This window comes from Paroedura picta, chromosome 2, assembly GCF_049243985.1.
Source record: "Paroedura picta isolate Pp20150507F chromosome 2, Ppicta_v3.0, whole genome shotgun sequence".
Classification (NCBI taxonomy): Eukaryota; Metazoa; Chordata; class Lepidosauria; order Squamata; family Gekkonidae; genus Paroedura; species Paroedura picta.
Genome location: NC_135370.1, coordinates 82,221,215 through 82,246,233, shown reverse-complemented (window position 1 = coordinate 82,246,233; position 25,019 = coordinate 82,221,215). Strand labels below are relative to the sequence as shown.

The 25,019-nt window shown below is 43.1% G+C and overlaps 1 protein-coding gene across 3 annotated transcripts in view; it reads left to right on the top strand.

Moving 5' to 3' along the window:
* Positions 1-24,550, top strand: part of IGHMBP2 (immunoglobulin mu DNA binding protein 2) — a 92,797-nt gene extending 68,247 nt beyond the window's left edge. For 2 of the 3 annotated variants that reach the window (XM_077321264.1, XM_077321267.1), the window contains 5 exons: positions 2,580-2,674; positions 5,770-5,893; positions 11,014-11,835; positions 13,391-13,575; positions 19,389-24,548. In XM_077321264.1, the coding sequence (XP_077177379.1) occupies positions 2,580-2,674; positions 5,770-5,893; positions 11,014-11,835; positions 13,391-13,575; positions 19,389-19,586 (1,424 nt within the window). In that variant the 3' untranslated portion in view covers positions 19,587-24,548. Of the gene's footprint in view, positions 1-2,579; positions 2,675-5,769; positions 5,894-11,013; positions 11,836-13,390; positions 13,576-19,388 lie in introns of all 3 variants that reach the window. The other variant, XM_077321265.1, reaches the window with a different exon arrangement.
* Positions 24,551-25,019: the final 469 nt, after the last annotated feature.

Sequence of the window (25,019 nt, the reverse complement as noted above, 5' to 3'; positions counted from 1 at the left end):
GCAGGGCTCTGCACTCTGTGGGTAGGAATCTGTTGGTTGTCCCAGGCCCCCAGGAAATCTGCCTGGCCTCAACCAGGGCCAGGGCCTTTTTGTAGTAGATTGTATTGGGGTAGTTTGTTTCCGCCATCTTGTGGGTTACTGTTTTAATGGGTTTTTTATGGGGCAATTGTTTATGGTTTTAATTGGTAGCCACCTTGAGGCAACAAAAATTGTGAGAGGCGGGATATAAATCCAAGTATAAATAAATAAATAAGCTGTATTTGGCACTCACCTTATTTTGTGGTAACCATTAAAATTATATTGACCATAAGCCACTAACAACTGCAGCCTTCTGGTTCATTATTATTGTTTCCTCCATCCTTGCAAAAGACAGTACAGTTTTGTCCTGGACCATTATCCATTATTCATCGTTGATAAAAGCCCCCATTTGACATGAAAATTTCACTTCACTGGGCAGTGTTCATTGACACTCTACAAGATTTTGTATAAAGAACCTGCATTTTCTGAATAGCAATGGTGATGAGAAAGGAGTAGCTATCTCAGGGCTGAAAGCATACCTAATCCAATCTGCTGGTCTAAGAAAGGATACCCTTTACTTTCAAGTAGAGCAATGGGGGTTCAATAGAAAGATGAATGAAAAAGCTTTAAATAGCTTTTTTGAATTGCAACACAGGCTCTACCATCAACAGCAGAGCTATGAGTGGTCAACACAAAAAAGTCAACCCCAATTTTCCACACGTTTGTGATACTGCATCGTTTTAAAAGAGCTTTAACTTTAATTGCCTCAGTGCATGACACTTTGTCATATCTTTTCCTATACAAAAAAAAAAAATCCCTGCAGCTAATGGGACAGCAAGTGCTTGACCATGCTAATGGCATAAAGAACAAGGACAGAAAGCCAGAGCCCTGAGCTCTGAACCTTACAGTTACCGATCAGCCTAGCAACATTTTGTCTCTGTCTCTGTCCTAAATAAACAGAACAGTTTCAGGCATGACTGGAGATCACGAGCAATATTCTTTTTGGAATATTAGATTTTGCTAACAACAAAAAGGTAATGGGGAGAGAAAGGCAGTTATTGGTGGAAAGGCTTGAATTTTCTGCATTATCACAAGGGAAAAGTACATGAGAAATCACATCTAAAAATTAGAAAGCCTCACTTAGAAGAAGAAATATAGAAATATAATCTGAAGTGAAAACAAGAGTTTATAAAGAAAGGCTTGACTTTTTGTAGATGGCAGAGTAAGTTGGGGCAACTTCTCATCATATATGTGATTAACAAGTTCCCTGTCTAGACAGAAGGTACTTCCATGTGGGATGGAATGTGAAATCAGTATCCAGATTAGAGATGGACATGAATTGGAAAATTTCAATTCAATTAGACTTCTGACTCAAACTCCTGAACAAAATACCCCCAAATGAACTGGCCGTTTCAGGCCAGTCCATTTCACTTCTTGTCACTTAGAAGCGTGGAAAATTAAATAGATCGCTGAAATAGCTGCCGGCTCAGCACTAGATTTAAATGGATGGCAGCCATTTAAACCATCCGCTACCCGCACACTTTGAAGCAGTGGGAAGCCAAACAGAGCACTGAAATGGCTGGCAACCATTTGACTGCCCAGTTTCATTTCTCCCCACTTAGAAGTGGAGGAAGTAAAACAGACCACTGAAATGACTTACAGCCATTTCACCAATCAATTTTGCTCCCTCCCCCGTTGGGTGCAATTAACTGTTTAAATGACTCACAGCCATTTAAACCTAACAGCTGATGGGCAGACTGCCCTGCTTAGCTGCTAGGTTAAATGTCCTGAACCCCCAAACTGAACTGGATAGAACTTTTAATAAATAAAATGTCCGTTTTTTGTTTTAGATCAGTGCAAGGAGTTGGATGCACAAGCATTTGACTTCCCAGTCTGAATTATTTCAGTGGTAGAAGAGTAAATATGGAACTGTATGCTGAATTCATCATCTAGGGTTGCAAGGGTTACTTTAGTGATTTCAGTGTTAATCTTCAAACTCCATGACTGCAATTGGATCTGGATTGGATCTGGAAGAAAATCCCAAAGCATTAGCATTTGTTCTAAATTAGTCATCTGTTTTACCATATGCCCAGATCATAGCTCACCTCACCAAGTCAGGATTCACAGAAGCAGGTTGAGCTGCAGCTATGATACCCTCTGCTGCACCTGCTTTTATTTATTAAAAGTTATTTGTAGAATGTAGAATGAAATGGTCATTCAAGGCCATTGACTAACATTAATCAAAAGCAAGCAACAAGGTCCCAAATCATAGTCTGAGAAATGGTTACGTATGCATTCCATTCACATTATGTAACTGGTAAATAACTTGTGAAATATCCTCCAACTTCTTTGGCTTTCTGTATTCTTGACATTTTCTACTGAATGGTCTAAAGATATATGTTGAATGTAAATACTCGATTTTAGTTAAGCCAGGGAATGGAAAGATGCTTTTCCCCACTACTGGTCAAATAGGGTGTTTTAGCTATCGAATCTAGCCACTTACACTCTGCATGATTTTTCTCAGTCTTGAATTACTGCTAAGTTTGATTCACCCCTTCTAGGTGAAGTGCGTCTTGTCAGCTTGCATGTACAGGCTCTGGTAGGAGCTGGTGTGAAAGCGAGAGACATTGCTGTCATTGCTCCTTACAACCTCCAGGTAAGTACGTCTGCCATGACCTGCAGAGATTTTTTAAAATTAAAGGCCAAGTGCACAAACAACCTTTACAGCATATCTCGTATTACAAATTCAGTGTACCAATGGAAGGCAGCAGTTTTCTTGATCTGAATGGGCTAAGCTTGCTGTTGTGCCAGTTTGGGCACTGCTATGGAGATCCTAACCCTCGTACTTAGGTCTGACCAGTGAGATCCTGCTTCTTGGTGCATCTGTTTTGGCAGTTAGTGAAATTAATCAAGCATAGTTATACTTTACACACCTTGGGGAGGGAGGTGAGAAGGTAGTGAAGAAAAGGCTTCATCAGCCTAGCATAAGGATGTGCTCAGGGGTACATAAATGGTAAAATAATCATTCTTGTTTGAGCAGGGGAGTACATCCTGACAATTGGTATTCCTTCTCCCGCAATCCCCAGAGGCAGGATACTAGGCCATTTTCCTCCTGCCCCCGGGGACAGGACTACTGCCATCTTCGGTTCTTTTTTCCCCCTTCTTTGCAAATTGCCTATTGGCCTTTTTTACTGCAAGAATTCCAGTCTCAGATCACCAAAAAGTTCACTTGGCCTACTAAATGGCAAAAAACCCCACACTTTCCCCCACCTTTCTGTGCTTTATCTCCAAGGTCTTTGCAGCTGGAGGGGTAGATTTACAATCCTAATTTTGAGCACTCAGAGTCAAACAGGGAGGAAGGGGAACTTTCAGATGAAGAGCCTCTTCAGCAAGTCCCTCAGTCTCACCATCTGTATTCTCATGATGAGTTGCTACGGTTACTGTACAGGGCCCTAAAGGTTCTGCAACTTTCCATCCTCAGGCATAGCCTTACCTAAAGAGAGTGAAAGCTGCTTAAAGGATTCTACAGATTTAAAAAGTGAGGCCTTACAACAGAGCTCATGAAGTGATGGTCTATGCCATCAGAGTCTCAGCTACCACCTTCCTCAGGGTTAAAGCCTTCATCTTGTGGCTTTCCAGATTCCTGAGGGAAACTCCCAGTTTATTAATGAAGCTCACTGGCTATCTCTTGTCTAGAGAGAGTACTAGACTTCATGGCTGATACCATTTTTGATTCTGTAAAATTCAGCATTCCACAGGTCTCAGGCATTTCTCAGGTATATCTCCTGTCCTTCTTTTCCAATCCGGAGGCGGGGGGGGGGGGGGGGGGACGACACACTGGCATACCCTGGATGTGAGAAGAGCTTCTGTCAGGAAATCAAATTAACTGTTTGTAGCTTACCATTAAGAGCCTCTTGTGGCACAGGGTGGTAAGGCAGCAGAAATGTTGTTTGAAGCTGTCTGCCCATGAGGCTGGGAGTTTAATCCCAGCAGCCGGCTCAAGGTTGACTCAGGCTTCCATCCTTCCAAGGTCAGTAAAATGAGCTTGCTGGGGGGTAAAATGGTAATGACTGGGGAAGGCACTGGCAAACCACCCCGTATTGAGTCTGCCATGAAAACGCTAGAGGGCGTCACCCCAATGGTCAGACATGACCCGGTGCTTGCATAGGGGATACCTTTACCTTTACCTTTAGCTTACCATTTGGTAGACAAGGGCAGAAAGATGTCCTGAGAGACAGAGTGGTGTAGTGGTTAAGAGAGGAAGTCTCTAATCTGGAGAACTGGGTTTGATTCCCCACTCCTCCATGTGCAGCCAGCTGGGTGCCCTTGGGCCAGTCACAGCTCTCAGGACTCTCTCAGCCTCATCTACCCAATAGGGTGTCTGTTGTGGGGAGGGGAAGGGTAGGCAATTGTAAGCTGCTTTTAGACTCCTTCAGGTAGTTAAAAAGCAGGGTACAAAAACCCTCTTCTTCTAAAGCATCTCTCAGAAAATTTCCAAAAGAGTGTAATAATATCTTGGCCTACTCAGCTCAAGAGCTTAAACCTTGAGAATGATTGCAGCCCACTCAACCAAGAGCACAGCCACTGTGGCAGCTTTCAAATCCAATCCATCAGTTTTGGATAAGTGTAGAGCATTAACCTGGGCAACCTTCATAAGCCATTACAAAATGGATTCTTATGCAGAGGCCAATACAGCCTTCAAATGGCAAGTCCTTCAGCAGGTTATGGGAGAGACACTGAGACACATTGTTGCCCTCTTACCTTTGAGAAAGCTTTGTAACATCCAGAATGTTAAGATGTCCTCCTTTCCACATAGGAACTTTGGACTTAGTATGAAGGTTCCTTCTATTCAGCAGAGGACATCCTAGACTCATCCTGATACAGGAGGATCTGATTGCTTTGTGAATGATGGTCCTCTTGTCTCAATTGTCTTAAACTTTTTTTCTGCTGTTACTATTCCTGTTAAATGTTTCTTCTCTGAAATGTTCTCATCCCATAGCTGTTTACTATTCAGGTTAAGTCCTATTAGCAGCAACAAATGACAGCATGTTTCATGGTTTTCCTTGGAAAGCTCTAGAAATCTCTGAACTGAAGAAGGAGATACTCCTCTCCTTAGCAGCAGGACGAAAATAACCTAACATCCCACTTCCAGGGATTACGGGAGGCGGAGTATCCAAATGTCAGGGTGTCCTTCTCTACCTCAAATTGAAGAAGCCTTCACTGTAAGTCTAAAGTTCCAACATTAGTATATTACTGATTTTCAGCTGTTTTCATTTGTGCCAACAACTTTGTGCACTTCTTTGTGATGTTGGCCTAAGCCATGTGTATATAATCTCAAGATTAATGGGCCTTGTGTGATTCCCCGTGAGATAGGACATGCTAATAAACCTGAATATAGTGGGATACATCAGGAGTCTTGTGTGCTTTCTGGAGGCATAAGAGGGCAAATTCAGAGAGTTCCAGTAAGATCACCATGTTTAAAATGGGCTGTGCTGATTATTGGGAAGCTAGTCAGTCAGTCTACACAACCTTTTCCATCTCCCACTGGCCTCTAGTAAATAAGGGATGATTCCATTTCTCTCATAGTTGCCAGTTAGGAATAGAAACCTAAGAGTGCCCTACTCCCACATATTCTGGACTGAAGTTCTGATTCCTATAATATTTGAGATTTTGAGGAGGACTAGATGATGTTTATTGTTTTTTTCTTGCTTCTCCCACATTCTTTGTTTCAGAAATGACTTTGTTTTTCAGGTGGACATGCTAAGAGAACACCTGAGTCAAAAGTACCCAGAGCTGGAGATTAAATCCGTGGATGGATTCCAGGGCAGAGAGAAGGAGGCAGTTGTCCTCTCATTTGTAAGGTCCAATAGAAAAGGTAAATCATAGAATCATAGAGTTGGAAGGCCATCTAGTCCAACCCCCTGCTCAACGCGGGATCAGCCCTAAATGTTCCCTAATAGACATAGTTGTAGGTAAAAGGAATGAATTTTCAGTACTGTTAAGTGAATGAGAGACAAATGTGTGTTGCTTCAGCTGGTACTCCCTTAGTCTCCTTCACATCGGCTTCCTGCAGCATGGGATCTGCTTCTCCATTGTGCGGTCCCATTGTGCAGGACTGGATAGAACTCTGTGTAAAGGGCCAATTACGCGCATCTCAAGCAACTGACACCTTCTTTCCCAACTAGATGCCAGATGTAGAGCCCTAGACAGCTGATTTCATCTATATGGTTGTGGTGTTCATACATGTCCCCTATGTGGGTGTCACTTCCCCTTTGCTGGGAACGTGTGTTGAGAGGGCTGCTGTCCTCTGCCTCAGATAAGATTAACCAATGAGGCTTTGCACTGCCAAGTAAAATTATAAAGCAAAATTGAAGCAGGTGGGGTGGGGTGGGGTGGGGTTGGGGACTGCCATGTAGTAATGTAGGACTAAAAATTGAGTCCCTTGCTGTTCTTGACTGCAGTGGTAAAAGGGCTATAACTGCAAATGAAGCAAATTGCCTGAGACTGGAGGACTAAATCACCACTTCAATGGGGCACATTGTGTGGCTTCTCAGTCAGAGCCTACTAAGTTGCATATATGCCATGGAAATGATTAAAAATCCATTCTGTAGTTGCATGATAAGAAGTGCTCTGCAGTGTTCTAGATTATTATTATTATTTTATTATTATTATTATTATTATTATTATTATTATTATTATTATTATTAATTTGATTTATATCTCACTGCTTTACAAAGACTTGCGGCTCACATACATTAAAAAACTCCATAAAACCCCCTTGGTCACTTGTGGTCATTTCAGCCTGCTTGCTGCTGCTTTCTGTTGCTTCTGCTGCTGTTTTGTAAAAGGGTTTGTAGGGGTTTTGAGTTATTTAAGCTGTATTTCCAGAATTGTTCTGGACTCACCAGCAGTCTTCAAGCAGTGACTGGACAGATACGTATCATGGATCAGTGGTCCCCAACCTGCAGGCCGTGGCCCAGTGGCAGGCCGCGAAGGCCATGGCGCCGGGCCGCGGTTCCCTCTCCCCGCCCCCCCCCCCGCAGTAAAAAACTTCCCAGGCCGCAAGCTTGTGGCCAGGGAAGCTTCTTACTGCGGGAGGGGGGGGGAGAGGGAATCAGGGCAGCGCCCGTGCATTGTGCCATGCGCGACCGAAATCGCGCATGCGCGGCACTTTCGCATGCAAAATGCGCGGGCAGGGCAGTTGCCCTGCCGGTCCCCAGCCTAAAAAAGGTTGGGGACCACTGTCCTGGATGATTTATCCTGCATTGGGCAGGAGGTTGGACTAGATGGCCTGTATGGCCCCTTCCAGCTCCGTGATTCTGGGATTCTAAGTACCCTTGAGTATCCTTTGTGTGGGTTGTCAGGGTACAAATATTTTAAACATTTGTGGGATGTCCTCCTTAGAAATGTTGTGTCAACAGCTGGTCTGTTTCCAAGGGATGTTCTTAAGGGGAACACCATGCAGCTTTGCTTCAGCTGACACCATCTTATCTGTAAAAGCAGCAGGATGTTGCACGCTCTGAATTTCTATTTTCATGAGCACTGGACAAAGAATAAACACCAGTGCTGTGGCTGATTTTGAAGCAGTAGCCCTTTGCTCTAATGCATTTGCATTCTGAGGCAAAGGAAATTAATTCCAGCACATTATTGCTCTGGCATTCTGAAAGGCTCTTGACTCTTAATAGCTATTTCCCAAGTGATTCTTCTTAAGCAAGAATTGCCAAGAAATACAGTTGAATTAGCCAGTCAGGTTTTTATGCTAAAATGTTGTATCCCTTTGGACAGCGGTTGGGAACAAATCTTTCCGCTTTGATTTGCTTTATTGTTTTCTTTTTCTTTGGTCTCTTCTGTAGCCACAGGAGCAGGGGGGGGCTCTGCTCTCTCCCCACTCCCCTACTGGGGGCTGAGCTGACTCATCTTGGCATTTGCTACCTGTTATTACAGATCCTTGGAAAAATAATTGGAGATCAGAAGTAGCTTCTAGTGACGTCTCATATCTCTTATATCATTTATAAGCACTTGCTTGTGCACACTGTTTAATTTCCTGTTTAAAATAGCATAGATTATATCTGTGTCTGCCCTTTATGAAAGTTAAGACTCTTGTCAACAACTGAAAACAATGAAAATATAACTGGAGGGGGATGTTTAAGGATTCCTTTGTTAGGATTCCTGTAAGGATTCCTGAGCCTTCGGGGAGGGCGGTATATAAATTTAAATTTAAATAAATAAAATAAATAAATAGTTACTGTTGGCACAATATAGAGCTGACATTGCTTTCTGCCCGGAGTCATTGCAGACATAAACTTTACCATCCCATTTAAAATATCATGGCTGTTCCATTTTCAGCACTCTAATTTGCAATGATTCGAGCCTAGAATGAGGACCACTGGTTTATGTACTACAGCAAGCCACACAAACCTTATTTTCTGGTTCTTGTGCATTTGACTGTACTTTCTTCTAGTGAAAAATAAAATGGAATATCTTAGAAGGTACAGTGACATTGTGACCACTGCAGAACCATATCATAAGTAGGGCTGTCTATCAGTAAAAGAATTGTAGTTGATTGAGCACCTACTTTTTTAATATAGCAAGCAACCTCAATAATAATAATAATAATCTTAAAACCACCCGCGGCGGCGCGGGTGCCGCGGACTAAATAATTCGGTAAGGGCAGAGTGGGAGGAGTTAGGGCGGGCTCAGTCCGTGATGAGGAAGGGTGCCGATTGGCCCCTTCCTCCGGACTGGCAATCGGAGGACCCAATCGGCAGGCGCAAAGCACCTGCCGATTGGGCCCTCCGATTGCTCGCTCGCTGCCAAGGGAGCAACTGCGAGCCCGCCACCAAGGGAGCAACTGCGGCATCAGGCCGCCGGCCAGGGAGCCCCCGGCAGCCGCCCTGCATGCGACTGCTGGGGGCTGCCTTGCCTAGGGCCCGCTGTATTTTTATTACAGCGGGCTCGATTACTAGTAATAATAATAATATGACAATCAGTAAATGAATCTATTACATCTGAATATATGTTTACATATTACCTAAATTGCAACATAACATTTAATATATTCAGAGGTGTGTTTGCAATATAAGAAACTAAAGCTGTTACAATGTGGTATGGGAAAGCTTATCTTCAGGCTCTTGAAATTCCTTCCTACAATGAGAACCTAAATATACTTTTTAAAATGAAGATTCTCTACCGATTAAAGGTCACCCTTGCCAATTAAAATTGAAATCAGCCTCTATTTTATGGGAAATAATATTTGTTTTGTCAATTTGAAATTTGTAATAGGTGTTAATCAGCCATTTAATTGGGGACCTTATATTTCACAGTTTGCAAAAGCACCCTTAGAAATTGTTGAAAGAATAATTTTTAAAAAGATGTATTGAATTCCTCACAGGATATAGTTCTTTGCTGATATCTTCACAGGATGGTTTACAAAACTTAAACTGGGGGGGGGGGGGGGGAATACAGCATAGCTTAATAATTTTTTTAAGCAAGCTAGAATCTAGAATATTTATTATTTTTTACTTCCACAATGAATTGAAACATGTAAGTGTAAATATCAGTGGTGCTATGACTACTACAGGATACCAAAATAAAAAATAAGTAGAATACAGACTGGTGATATTTCAATAATCAAAAATAGCATCTAAATGTGTTTAGTCTCTAAATCTATTATCTACCAACTTATGTTATGGGGATCAGATGTGGTAGGCCTGTGTGTACTCTGCAATTCCTCAATCATACTCCATTAGAATTACCGTATTTGCCGGCGTATAAGACGGCTTTTTCCCTCTCAGAAACATGCCTCCAAGTGGGGGGGCTGTCTTATACGCCGGGTGCACTTCAGTCTGGATGCGGCGGTGGGCGGCGGGCGGCTCTGCCCCGACACTGAGCTCACGGCGATGGCGGGCGGCGGCAGCTCTCCCCCACTGGGCTCACAGTGGCGGCGAGCGGCGGCGAGCGGCGGCGAGCGGCGAGCGGCGGCGAGCGGCTCCCCCCCACTGGGCGAGCAGCGGCGGCGAGCAGCGGCGGCGGTAGCTCCCCCCCCACTGGGCGAGCGGCGGCGGCGAGCGGCGGCGGCAGCTCTCCCCCACTGGGCTCACAGTGGCGGCGAGCGGCTCCCCCCCACTGGGCTCACAGCAGGCTGTGGGCGGCGGGCGGCAGGCAGCGTCAGCTCCCCCTCACTGGGCTCACAGCGGCGGCGAGCGGCGGCAGCTCCCCTCCCCACTGGGTTCACGGCGGCGGCAAACTCCATATTTTGAGTGAAAATGTTGGGGGGTCGTCTTATACGCCAGTCGCCTTATACGCCGGCAAATACGGTATATATTTTGCACAGATTGTGGCACTTTAGGAAACCTCAAATGTCATGTGCTCTTATTCTGATGACTATAGGACCACAGTATAGTTCTGAACTATGTATTGACCCAATGTGATTACGTATTTCTGAGTTCCCTTGTTGAATATTTACCTGTGGGTCACTATATAGTTGTGCTTTTGTTTAGTAAGAATAAAATTTGTCAACACTTGTCTGTGGATTTTTCATGCTTTGTGGTATTTTGGGGGAACTCCCATACTAGTAGACTAGACTTCTTCCATGCCCAGCCTAGTTTTTACCTGACAATAAAAGCGCAAACGTTTTGCTTACAGACTAGCTTTATGTAAGAGATAGTTCGATTTATCTAGACATCTGCTTATCACAATGATTTGGATCACTCTGTTGCCATTCAGATCCATAATTGAGACTGAGTAATCAGATAAAGCTGTGCAACTATTAAAAATTGCTTGTCTGATCATAGTAACAAAACTTTAAATCAGAAAATAACCAAATTTATAGACTTCTTGTTAAAAGTTCTGAGGTGATGCACAGAGAATTTGGGGAAAGAACAGAATAATAAGGTTATAATCCTATGTATGTTTACTTGGTAATAATCCCATTAAACCCAGTGTACTTTAAGTTGGTTTTGAATGCCTGAGAGTTTGTTCTTAATTTATGCATAGGTGAAGTGGGATTCCTTGCCGAAGACCAGAGAATAAATGTTGCAATTACCCGGGCCCGTCGCCATGTGGCAGTGATCTGTGACTCTCGGACCACAGGCAGTCATAATTTTCTAAAACGGCTGGTGGACTATATGAGTGAACATGGAGAAGTGCGCACAGCTTTTGAATACCTGGATGATATTGTGCCAGAAAACTATTCTCACAAGAGCTCTCAAGGACTTGCAGACCAGGAAAAGAGGCCTAGAGTCATTGTTGCACCTATTCCAAAGGCTGATGGTGAGAAACCAAAAGAAAAATCAGTAAAACAGACTGGCCAGAGACCAGTAGAAAGTTCTGTGCAGAGCACAGCCATGATCATAACACAGGACATGAGAATGAAAGAAAATGAACATAAAGCAAGGATATTGGACTTTCTGAAGAGTAGTGCTACACAGTTGGATTTCCCACCATCATTAAATGCTCATGACAGGCTGCTTGTCCACCAGTGGGCTGAGGAATATGGACTGCAGCATGTAAGCACTGGGGAAGGTAAAGAGAGGTACATAAGCATTTACAAGAGAGTGGCTGTCCCAAGCTTATCTCAGGGAGATGGTGAGACCCGTGAACAACAGGCACCTCACAGTTCTCAAAGTCCTCCCAAGGAAATTCATTCCCATGAGAAAAAGAGCAGCACAAGTGTGGGGAAAGTGGATCTGAAAACAGTGCACATGGAACGAATGCAAAGAGAGAAGGATAAGCGAGAGGCAAGAGCAAAACTAAATCAAGAACTGAATGCTAATCTTCAAGAAATTGCTGAAAAGAAACTCACTAGTGAAGCAAAAGGTATATATGCTTCTTCCTGTTGCTTTATCTTTTTTGCATCCTTTACAAAGGTTTTCTGTTCAAATACATATAAATAGGACTGATGATAATTTATTGCCATCCCCTCACTGGTTATCCCACCATATGTTGACACACTCCTGCAGATGCACCCTGGGGCACTTCGACACTCTTCAGCAATAACAGGGGATCAGATCTACTTCCAGGACTGCTTTAGAAACTCACGGTTCACCTGCAGCCTCTCAAGCTCTTTCTGACAATTGCATCCAGATATACTGGAAGTCTAACAACTGCTTCTTGCTACTGTATGGTTGCCATGTTGTGTGGACAGGGGCGGTTTGCATCTTTGCATGCATGTACAGCTTCAGTATGGGGCAATGAGAACTCTTGAAAAATCCAGTGATCAAATCATGCATAGTGAAGCTGTACATGCATGCAAAATATTCATGTTCATACCCAGCTTGCTGGGGGGTAAACGGTAATGACTGGGGAAGGCACTGGCAAGGTATTGAGTCTGCCATGAAAACGCTAGAGGGCATCACCCCAAGGGTCAGACATGACCCGGTGCTTGCACAGGGGATACCTTTACCTTACTGTTCATATAACATGGTGACCTCATGTATGAGGTAGTTAGTGGGTTCCTCGTACATGCAGATATAATGACTGAAAAGGCCTCTGTATAGCTGCCTTTCTATCTTACAGGAACTCAAGATGGCTTACAATATAATATAAACAACAATATAATTCAACTTATAAACCCACTAATTTTAACCCCATTATTTTAGAAAGCTGGTAGGCAGAAGGACTAAAATTAACCCAATGTCATATTTTTGCCTCACCACAGCTTCACTTCTCTGGTAGTTCTAGGTAAAGGTAAAGGTATCCCCTGTGCAAGCACCGAGTCATGTCTGACCCTTGGGGAGACGCCCTCTAGCGTTTTCATGGCAGACTCAATACGGGGTGGTTTGCCAGTACCTTCCCCAGTCATTACCGTTTACCCCCCAGCAAGCTGGGTACTCATTTTACCGACCTCGGAAGGATGGAAGGCTGAGTCAACCTTGAGCCGGCTGCTGGGATTGAACTCCCAGCCTTATGGGCAAAGCTTTCAGACAGCTGCCTTACCACTCTGCGCCACAAGAGGCTCTTTCTGGTAGTTCTGTGCAGCCAAATAATGCTACTCCCACCCTTCACGCACATTTCGTTTGTATGAATCCTTTACAATAACCTTGTTCTTTTTATTTTGTCATGTTTCAACCTACTAGGCAAGGACTGTGTTAGGTTTATGCTCTTCTGAATGGTGCTGTTTGTTTCTGCGTGGCTTTAACAATCCATCTGTGAAGCTAGACTGTAGCCATTACATACATCTGCAGTTATAAATGTTATCTTGGCTTCTGGTTTTGCTGTTCCTGGCTATGAGGGCCATATATTGTTATAGACTTTAGCAGGGAGGAATGGAGTGACACAGCTATGCCACTTTATGTGGATAATAATAAGAAAACCCTGTATTGAATTCTTTCCTGTAATTTTATTTTGGTAACTGTGCCCCCTTGGTTTTTAGGAAAAGCTGCTGTTAAAACAAGAGCGGAAAATGTAACTGAGGAAGACTTTGATGCTTTGATTTCTGCTGCAATGAAAGCCGACAACACGTGTGGTTTCCCAAAGTGCAAAGCCAGTGTCATGACCCTGGGACAGCTCTGTCTGCATTGCAACAAACGATACTGCCTCAGCCACCACATCCCCGAGGTATTCATTTGGCCTCTTTTATTTCATAGTCACTAATCATTACCAGGACATCAGTTTACCAGTGGTTGAGCCTCTTGACCTCAGGCCTCAGGCTCCCTTTCTAGTGACATGCAATGGGAGTGTCTTGTTTTGAAGCATTGCAGTATTTCCATGAGGACTTACACTCACAGCCTGGACAGTTTTTGAGCCAGTCTAAGGACAGTCTGGTGTGTGCCATTCCACTGGCAAACAATCCACTCCTGCTCCCTTCAGCCTGTAAAGTAAAATAAGTCAAATGAGATTCTGTATTTAGACTGTGTTGAGAGGTGGGAGTCCAGGGTTATGAAAAGATCATGTAATATGCATATATGTAGTATAATTCACAAAGGAACCAATATGCATATGTAGTATAATTCACAAAGGAACCGTGCCATTTTTTGCCTTTTATTTATATTTAAATTTATATGACCACCCTTCCCAGCAAAATGGCTTGGGTTGGTTTACAAAATATACAGTACATAAAAACATTACAACAGTTAAAACAGTTCTATATTCTAATGACGAGAAAGACCTCTGCAGTTGGGGCTGCAAGTGAAAACAGAAATCGCTCTTACTTTGTTTATTTCATTGTGGATCCTACTGAATCCAGATTGATTTGGTCTTCCTCAATCCCCCCCCCATTGAAACAGAAAAGTGTTCTGCACGTGGTTAGGAAAGCTCGGGGGGTGGAGCCAAGCACAGCTGGAGCCCCTTTCTTTTCTTGAAGGGGGGAGAGGATTGGAGACAGCAGAGGAGGGAGAAAAAAACCAAGAGGCAGATCTCTACCAAGAGAAGTTAGGGCTTCTAGAGCTTCTGCCGAGAGGTTAAGGCTTCCCCTTTAAGGCAAGCCTGCAGCCTGGAAACAAGGAAGCCTTTGAACTGAAGACTTGGCCAATCAGGGTTTTTTTTACAATGACGCCCACCAGCAAGTTCGGAACCAGCAAAGATCTGCATGCTTTCTCATGCCGATTTTTCAAATATTGAGGGTTATATCCACTCTAGGATATCGCAGGGAAAAGGTAGGGTCACTCCGGATCCATCATGCTTGTTGCAGAAGGAAAATTTAAATTGGACAAAATCAAAATGGAAATCGCATTCAGTGGAGACTGAATTGACCTGGGATTGGAATAAAAGCTCTGCAGATTCAACATAGTCATTAGGAAAACTGAAATGTTTGCTTCAATCTCCTTTTGAGTATCTTTTATGGATTTAGTTTTTATTAGTTTCAGTGTATTTGGAAAAAAATCTCTCCTTACCTTTCCTAAAGCACTAATATAAAATGGTTTTAGTTCCTGTCAAGTTGCAGGACATTTTTTTTCTTCTGCCTAGGCATGTAAAAATATTTCCACATTCTCCTTTTCCTCTCTCTCTGGCTTTGTTGATACTGTGTTTAGATATCCATACACACACATGAATAGGTCTGTATGTGTGCGTGCAGATGTATGTAATTTTCCTTCAGAATTAGTAGAAACTGAGTGGATGCAAGTCCTTGGCTAGAATGAACAGCCATTATAGGCTGTTAACATTGCAGAACAAGGGATCTGTGCTCAACAATGTGTCACAATTTAGATAATAGGATTCTTCAGGCTTCTTTCCCTTCTGGCCTAGAGCATGAGTCATTTCCTCTGTACAAAAATACCCCACCAAAGCACCTCTTTACTTTTCACCTTGTAATCCACATGTATTCCCCAGGGCTTGTGTCGAAAGTTATTGGAGGCCAGTGCTTCTGTGCCTAACTTCCATATCATATCAGCATCCCACCTTCCCTAATGGTACAGTGGATGGGCACACAGCCATTTTTGATTGTCCGTTGTGAGCTAAAAGCAGAGTTGAAATCAAAGAGCTCCATGCAGCGCCTCCCCAGAGCCAAGCATCTGATATCAAGCGGGTCTGAAATTTGCTACAAGAACAACAGCTGACAGGGGTGTGGCGGGATTTGTGACAACTGCTTTTCCCTGAGATGAGTTGCTACTCTCAGATAAACATCCCTAGCTGCTCATCTCTGTAATTCCAGCAAGGATGGAAGGGTGGGACATTGGAGTTTGATGCTTCAGGCACCACTCAGAGAGGTGTGGAGAGTGGGAATTCTTCTTCTCTCTGTATGAATTTGCTAACTCTGCCCAGCTGCTTTACCACTGTTATCACACAAAAGCACACTATTTAGTTATTCATTATTTATGGAACTCATTTGTACCCCCACCTTTCTCTCCATTGGGGACCCAGAGCAGCTTATATCATTCTCATCTCCTCCATCATCTTCACAACACCTCTGTGAGGCTGAGAAACTACGACTGGCCCAAGGTCAGCCAGTGAGCTTCTGTGGCACTCCTACGGATTCAAAGCTGGGTCTCCCAGATACTAGTCCAACGTTCACTACACCACAGAAGCCAAGAATAAGATAACCAACAAGGATTGTTTTCAGGGGTCCTGCTCACTTGGGCTCTGATTTATTAGAGACGGTTGATCAGATGGCCTCCTAATCCTGTGGGGGAAGCTAGCATTTTGATCTCCAGTATCTAAAATGTAGAGGAACAGGACACTTATGGATTTAATTGACAGTCTGCCAGTAGTTACATGAAACAGAAGAAAATACAACTAGATCCATTTATAACTGTTGATTACATACCAGGATACATAATCACAAATTTCTGCTTAAGTTCAATTTTTCAAGTGTGATTCTCTCTCCCCCAAACATAAATTCATTTAACTGTTATCAAATGGTCATGGAAGATCACATCTGGCATTCAGGGGTACATCCCTTTGGTCCAGATTATAGGCCAGGTCACAGGACTAATGAGAAGGCCCCCGTAGTCACAGGCAGTTTTCCAGCTGAATTGATTTGTGGGTCACGCACCATTAGTATTGTGTTTGTCGTTTTCTTCTAGCTGGGAAAAAATCAAAGTGCAACTTATTAAAATGAAATTTTCTGACAACATAAATGAAGCTTCAGATTGTTCCCCCTGTAATTAATTTTTCTTCCTTGTAACTCTACCATTTCATCATATACCTATAATAAAATCAGCCCCCATCAAAGCTGCTTTTTGATCATTTTAAACAAATCGAGATACCAGCGTTTCCTCTCTATTTATATTTTCAGCATTTGTTCAGTGTTGATAACTTGTTTTTGAAGAAGAAAAGAAGAGTTGGTTCTTATATGCCGCTTTTCTCTACCAGAAGGAGTCTTAAAGCAGCTTACAATTCTCTTCCCTTTCCTCTCCCCCCAATAGACACCCTGTGAGGTGGGTGAGGCTGAGAGAGCCCTGATATTACTGCTCAGTCAGAACATCTTTCTCAGTGCTGTGGTGAGCCCAAGGTCACCCAGCTGGCTGCATGTGGGGGAGCAGGGAATCAAACCCGGCTAGCCAGATTAGAAGTCCACACTCCTAACCACTACACCAAGCTGGCTCATTTTGTTCCTAGTAGCCCTAATACAAATATTGAGTTGTTCATCCCCCTCTATTTCAGATGCATAATGCATTTTCTTGTGTTTTAGAGAATCCATTGCTTCCTACCCATGCTTACTTTTCTATCATTTGCTTTCTGGTTTCTTCTTATGTTTACATTCATTTTATTTATTTATTAAAACACTTATACCCCATCTTTCTTCATAGTTAATGGCAGCTTATATTTTAGGGGCAGAGACGATCCATCAGCCGAAGATGAGTAGACAAGAAAAAATTTTTCAAGCTGGTGATGGCAAAAACTTTATTCAAACATTAAAACGAGTTCCTAGGTATAAAAAATATGTCTTAAAATATAAGGTATAAATATAAGGTCATGTGTTGAAGACTTTGTTAGTATCCTTGAAAAAACAAATTAAGAAATAAGTTCACTGATGAAGGAAAAACGAAAACCTGTAGTGACTGTTTGCTACTTTTCATCCTCAATCTGAATTTCATTGTAACAACCTCCTCTCCCGTGTCCTAACACAGCTGGATCTTTCTTGGGGAGGAAGGGAAGTTCTGGCTGAAGTCCTTGCAGATCAGAGGCTGTAGCCTGGAGACAAATCATGGAAGCATGTTGAAGAGTGTGTCTCTATGATTTTGAAATAATTTCTTCCCCTTCGGTACTTCCTCCTCCCCATCACATGTGTTTAGTGTGATTTGGTTTTAGAACCATCAGCCCCTCAAACTCACTATGTTGAAAAATGCAGCTGTGTTTCTTCTCTTATGCAAGCAGTAGTTGAGATCGGAGACCACAAGTACGATGTTGGCTGGCAGGGCAGATTCACTTGCATGCAGGACAACTGATTCCTACATGCTTCTCTTTTAAATTTGATTTTAAATTTGAATCAGCATTTCATATTTCACCTTGCTAGTCAGAGGGGCAACTCAAATATTGGCCTGTCTTTACACTAGAAGGGATTAATTAATGGTTTTAGTACAGATTGTGATTAATCTGATTTTTAAAGTTGTTAACGGCTAATTAACATACAGCTGAATTTAAGAAGTAGCAAAACTTTCTTACTGTTGAATCCATTTTCATAGACTTATGGTTCCCATAAGAAAGACTAGCAGTTCTTAAATGGTGGCAGTAGTTTGTTATTTCCTATTTAAGTTTGGTTGATGCTGCAGGCATCCCACAATGTGGTTCATTTTAGCTTGAATGAAAATGCCAAGGATGCAGCATATTTTAATGTCACAGATAGTGTTTGTAGATGCATTCCTGTGCATTTGTGACTGCTGTTGTTTCTTCTGTTGCTCTCTTCCTGATAGTGACCCAGAAATTCTAGCTTAAAACCCTGGGGCCCTGACGTGTCCTCTTTTGCAGTCACTTACCACAGCATTCGCTCTTTGTTCCTCTCAGCTATGAGGAGACAGAATGCAGGCTGTTGACAAATAGGGAGTTGCTTTCAAAACCAAAAACAGTGGAACAGCCATCATGTTTGAAGCAGTTTAATGGCAGTTGGGCTCAGATCGACCATTTATGCACTGGGAACTTCACTGCCCCAGCTCTCATGCAGGAGCAAAAATCGGGGGTGGATGAGGTGCACCAGGCCAAATGCTCCCCCATGTGGGTACAGGAAGAGGTGGGTCAACCTGCCACGATTAAAATTCCAGCCTGCAGCCCGGCATGAAACCTTAAGTGCATAAATGGTCATCATCACACTGACACAGGCCATATGAAAAGTCAGGTTAGTGCGTTGTTTCTGTGGGGTGACACAAAAGGAGTGGTTAGTGAGGTATATAACAGGTGTGGGTTTCAGCTCTCTGATATCCTACCCTACTCTCAGAATCTGCTGAACAAGCAGAATGGTTTCCTGCTGCAGTTTCCCACCCAGGCTGAAGCAGCCTTATACACACTCAAACCCTTTTTCTGAGGCTTGTGTGGTTTCTCCAGGTTAATTGTTCTCACTGGGACTATCAGGGCTGCATTTTATTATATGGTAGAGGGCTTGCTGAATCTTGACTTCCAATCCTGCCTTCTGTTTTTTTTCTGAAGAGGATGGGCATTAGAGAACGGCTGTAGTATTTATTAGCCACAGTGATGAAGGCACCCAGATGATAAAGTGACAGTCTCCCTCCATTTTTAGGGTTTGCAAGGAAAATGCTTAAGCTGTCAGAAAGGGTGATTTAATGGCTTTGTAGGTTGGGTGGGGGGATGACCTTGATGTTTTTGTTTTTGCATTAAGAGAGTCATCAATAAGCCAGTGGATTTTTATGGAGGACAAAGTGCACTCAGGTTTAGGATAATATGATGAAGGGCTGCAAAAGTACCAGTTGTTTGTATTGTGCCAGAACGTCTCATGGCAGTTTGGTTTCTGCCACTAAAGATTATGGCTTTATCTTCCACAGATTCATGGGTGTGCGGAGAAGGCCAAAACACATGCCCGGCAGAGAATCAGCAGGGAAGGTGTTCTGTATGCTGGGAGTGGAGTTAAAGACAGGTCTGTGGACCCGGCCAAAAGAGCTCACCTCCAGAGACGCCTAGACAAGAAACTAAGTGAACTGACAAACCTGAGGAAGAGCAAAAAGAAAGACAAAGAAAAATGAAGAGAGGATTTCCCTTTGAAAGGCACAGGCTGCCCTTGAGGCACCATCTTAAAGCATGCTTGAGCTGCAGCCAGGAAAGCCCTACAGCCTTCAGGCTCATTTTTCTTAAATCCAGACTTGTGCTTCTCCAAAGGCAGCAGAAGCTTTAATTGCACCTTCCAAACTGTGCTTGTGGTGTATGTGCTTCATACTGCAAACACGGTTTTAGAGCAGTTGTGTCAAATCTGCACAGCCTTCAGTAGGAAGGTGCACCACTTGTGCTTGGAATAATTATCTTTATCAGCAAGGAAATCAATGTACACAGAGTGGGTGGCTTCACAATAAAAAAATATGATAGCAAATGACTTGAGCAATGGGTTTTTAGTAGGATGTTATATAGTGATATTAATAACCATTGGTTTGTCCCAAAAAAAACCCTTCTAGCTCAAGCAAGGGAGCAATGGAAACAACAGAACTGCATTAATTATGAGGGGAAAGATGGATCCAAGTCAGTATGACCCAGGTAACCCCCTGTGTGAAGGGAATCTAAGCAGCAGTTTCATATCTCATGCCTGGAAACTTCTAAAGGAGCTGAATATATGAAGTCTTCTAAAGCACACAGTTGGTCTCCGGTGCTTATGGCCACTGCTGGTGTATTAAGTGGATGAATTATGGAATAAGCTACCATGGTCTCAGACCAACACACATAAGAGAGTACTTTGCATTAATGGTGCTTATGAAACTGTTTACCAGATCATTTTGAGGACAACATTATGCCCCTAAGATATTTTATCTGGTACATTCTGCACTTCCTTCCAGGAGCTCTGGGTGGGGTGTGGATGGTTCTCTTCTCTCCTCCATTTTATCCTCACAGCAAGCTTCCAGAATTGTCACGGTCCTAATCTGATACTCTAACCATTATGCAACACTGGCTCTACTTTTTTTTTAAGTGTTCCAAGTCCCATATATAATTATTTTGGACTTTTACCAATGAGAAGGTGAAGAGATCCTATAACAAGTTGTAAAGAATAAATTATACACAATGAGATTCTTCTAGATTATTCATAAACAAATGAAGCAAACAATTGGTCTGCAATGAATGCGCTGAAAACATCTAGCAGTTATTGATATGAAAACACAGCTTCGCTGTGCAACAGAAGTGCACCGTGGAAATGGGGGTAGGACTCTCATGCCTACCTCCCCCAGGAAAACTGCCATCTCCCTTGACCCTGCCAGTTGCCATAGTCCTTTCCTGGGCTTCCACACTTCTCTCACCCCCACAACCCACCCACAAAGCAACTTGTAGACCCCCTCAAGCTCACCGTCCATGCAGCCACCTTCCCAGTGCTGGAGAGCAAGGCGACTCCCTGTCCCCTTACCACAGGCAGACCTCAGCCTGTCAGCACAGGCTTCCCACCAACCGTCATTGGAGGGAGCTGGAACAGCATGAGAGAAGGACAAAGATTGGCCTGGTTGGCTCCTTCAGGACCAAAGCGTCGGTCTGCCTGACCTTTCCTCCACAGCATGAAGGTGCACAAAGTGTTTATTTCATCTTTAAAAACTTAATTCAATCAAGAAAAGACAAGTTTTTTTCAGACATCATAATTATATCCATTACCTCTGGTCACACTGACAGATGACCTTTGGAGGAAACTGGATCGAGGAGGGGCAGTGCTGCTGTTCTTGCTTTGCCAAACGTTTTGAGGCAAACAGTGGCCTGGCTCAAGCAGTCAGCTGAAGTTAAATCCAGCAAAGACAGAAGTCCTCTGGTTGGGTTGGCATGTGGAGAGACAGATGATGCAGCTTGATGGAGCCCAACTAATACCGGTGCTTTCCATCATGAGCCTGTGTGGTTTTCTGGATGCCTCCCTTAAATCCCAAAATCATGAATGTTGCCCACATGGCATTTTTCCACCTGCATGATAACTTACAGCCTATCTCTTGCAGTAGACCTAGTCAGGGTGATCCATGCAACTGTCACCTCTAGATGAAAGTTCTGCAACTTGCTCTTTGTAGGGCTTCCCTGGAGACTGCTCCAGAAACTCTTGGTTCAAAATGTGGTGGCTAGGATCCTCAAAGGGGCCCAGTAGAGAACAATATGACGCCAGTGCTCTCCCAGCTGTATTCTCCAGATTGGAGATCAGATCTGGTTCAAGGTTTTGGTATTAACCTTTGAAGCCCTAAATGGCCTGGGACCAGTATATCTGTGGGACCACCTTTTCCATTAACCCCCCCCCAAAAAAGCATTGAGGTCAGCTGACCAAAACATGCTTAGGATCCCGCACCCAAAAGAGGTGAGAGTGACCTCAACCAAGGCCTTGGCCTCAACCTGGTGGAACACACTTCTGAGGGAGATCAGGGCCCTGCAGGACCTTAATCAATTATGCGGGGCCTGCAAGACAGAGCTGTTCCACCAGGTCTCTGATTGAGGCTGGACAGAACATCAAGAAGAGCTGGCCTCCCTGCTAAAAATAGAAGGAAGACTTGCCTCCCCAAGAAAATTAAGATGCTTCAATATTTATACTGGATTTTAAGAAATGGATTGTTTCATTCATTTATTTATTTGTTTGTTTGTTTATTCATTTATTTATTTATTTCCCACCACTCCCAGACTGGCTGGCTTGCAGCAGATTACAATACTTAAAATCCCAGAATAAAAATCCCAGTCCTGTAAGAAACTCTCAGCGGCATTTAATCCAAGTCCACTCCCACCCACTTCACATAGTTTACTGCACCCGTTCTATCCATCCCGTGCCTTAAGGGAAAAAAGAAAATATGGGAGTCAGCATGTTCCAACTGAGGCAAGAAGGGGACCATAGATCTTAATCGCCCCAGCTTCAACCAAATATCTGGCAGAGGAGCTCTGTCTTACAAACCCTGCAGAACTGCGAGAGCTCCTACAGGGCCCTTAGCTATTCCAGGAGCTCATTCCATCACGTTAGGCGTGCTTCCCTAGGGTGAAGATCCCTACAGGGAGCATAAGGCAATAGGTAGTCCCTCAAGTATGTGGGCCCAGACTGCAGATGACCTTGAAGGTCAATACCAAAATCTTAAACCTTTTAACATGCTGTTATCTGACCTGAGCTATCAGGAAGGGTGTGGAGTATAAGAATGAGGGGGAGGAGTATCATGCAGAATATTATATCCTGCCCTTAATTCTTTTGATATGCATGGCTATGATGTTGTCTGAACAGAGAAATGTATGAATTTTGTCCATGTATACAGTTTCTGCAAATACATCCCAAAACTGATTCACATGTACCAAAGTGGAAAATCCATTTTACCCTTCTCAGGTGACATTACCGGCCATAACAAGAGGATCAACATCTGAAAAGGCAAGTATTGTTGCCTATATCTAGGAATGGGTTTTCTACGTCAAACTAATTTATGTATGTTATCCAAAGGTGGGTAAAGCGGGTTATGGTTCTATTATTTAGAATTATAAGTTTCTTTGCTGCAGAAGTTCCAGATGTTTTAGTGTGAAAACTTCTGCCGTAGGTATAAAAGCTTTCAGACATCACTATCTTGCCAGTGTTAACCTTGTGCTTGTTACATCGCCAGACTCTTTTTTGTTTTTCTTACAATTGATGCACTCATTTTCTGTCAACAGCCTTGAAATACACAGTGCATTTTGTGTTTTATCACCTAGATCCTAAAAATTGGCTTTATATCACGTGTGCTAATAATTAGGTAGTTACAACCTTGATTGCTCTTAGATTCTGAAGCCATTATTTATAAATCTGAGTCCACGAAAATATGAAATTAATTTCATAAAGAATGACAATAATTATATTCTGCATTAAATTAATGTTCTCTGTTTAGAGAGCACCCTTGTGACACTTCAGATTAAATTCAGAAGAGCTAATTCAGACTTCATCATGGCACATAAAGCCTAGAAGTTGGTTGCATGTATATTGAATTTATTTGTATTTTAATAATGAGATTTATAGGATCAACCTTCTCAACCCAGCCATGTTAGGTTGATGTATAACAATTTTTTATATCTGTAACCCACAATGAGCCAGCCAGTTTGGGAGTGGCAGACAATAAGTTGAATAAACAAACAAAAAATTAAGCAAACAGTTTAAAACCAACATGAATTTTAAAACAACAGTAATTAACCACGCTGTATCCCTTGCTCCTGGGCCTCCTCATGTCGCTCTCCCATATTACTTGCCATATCCAAGATGTTATAAGCGGAAGTGTTTCAAGGGTGTGAGGGGGGCACTGTCAGGTGTTTTTCATAGCCTAGCCTCAACCAAATGCCTAGTGGAAGACCATGTGGAACTGAGTGAGCTCTGACAGAGCCTGCATCTCTTCTGGGAGCTCATTCCACCAGGCAAGGCCAGGACCAGAACCAAAAAGGCCCTGGCCCAGGCAAACCTCTTTTGGGCCAGGAACCACTAGCCTTTGGGAACCATCTGAGTGTAACACTCTTCAGGAGTCATATTCGGAGATATATATATGAGCCCTGCATGGTGTTCTTTTGAGGACTCTGGCAGCTGCAATCTGGACCAACTTAATTTTTGGAGTAGGGACAAGAGAAGGCCCTTGTAGAGCAAGTTACAGAAGTCTAGTCTGAAGGTGACCATTGCATGGATGACTCTGGCTAATTGATCTGCAACCAGCCTAGCCTGCTTTTGGTGGAAAAAACTGTGCTTGGCCACTTTGGTGACTTTGAGCCTCCACAGAGAAGGAGGCATCAAGTATCACTCCCGGATGCTTAGTGGTCTGCGCAGCAGTAAGCTGCATGCCATCCAAGCTGGATAGGTGCCTTGCCTCCACTGGTCCCTTCCTACCCAGCCACAGAACCTCCAACTTTGAAGGGTTCAGCTTCAGGTGACTCGGCTTCTACCCATCAGCCAGAGCCTCCAGCCACCTGGCAAGTTGTTCTGGGAGGGAGGTAAAGCTGGGTGTCATCTTCATGTTGATGACACCCAAGCCCAAATATTCAGACCAGCTGGGCAAGAGTGGCACTGTCTGCAATCATCTTGGTAGATAAGTATAACCTTTGGCCTGTGCTAGGGCATATTATTAGACTTAATAAAATGTGAAATTTAATAAACACCAACATTTGCATTCCTTAAAAAAATAGCTTGGTGAGTTTACCCAAGATTTGTGAGAGAGACAATATTTATACATACAATATGAAGCCAAGACATCCTTGAAATGCAATGTAAACCTTCATTGTTCCCAAATTTCAATTAATAAACAGTAATAATGCAGCCCAGTTTTTAAGCCATAAGAGAACCTGGCTTTTTATCCCATGACTGCTATGTTTGCTCAAGAGTCTTTTGTGAGGTACCTTGTTAAAGTTTTTTGAAAGTCCAGATACAGAATGTCTGCTAGGTCACCATTGTTTACATGCTTGTTCACTTTCTCAAAGAACTCCAAAAGGTTGATGAGGCAGGACTTTCTTCTGCAAAAGCCATGCTGATTTCCTGTCATCAGGCA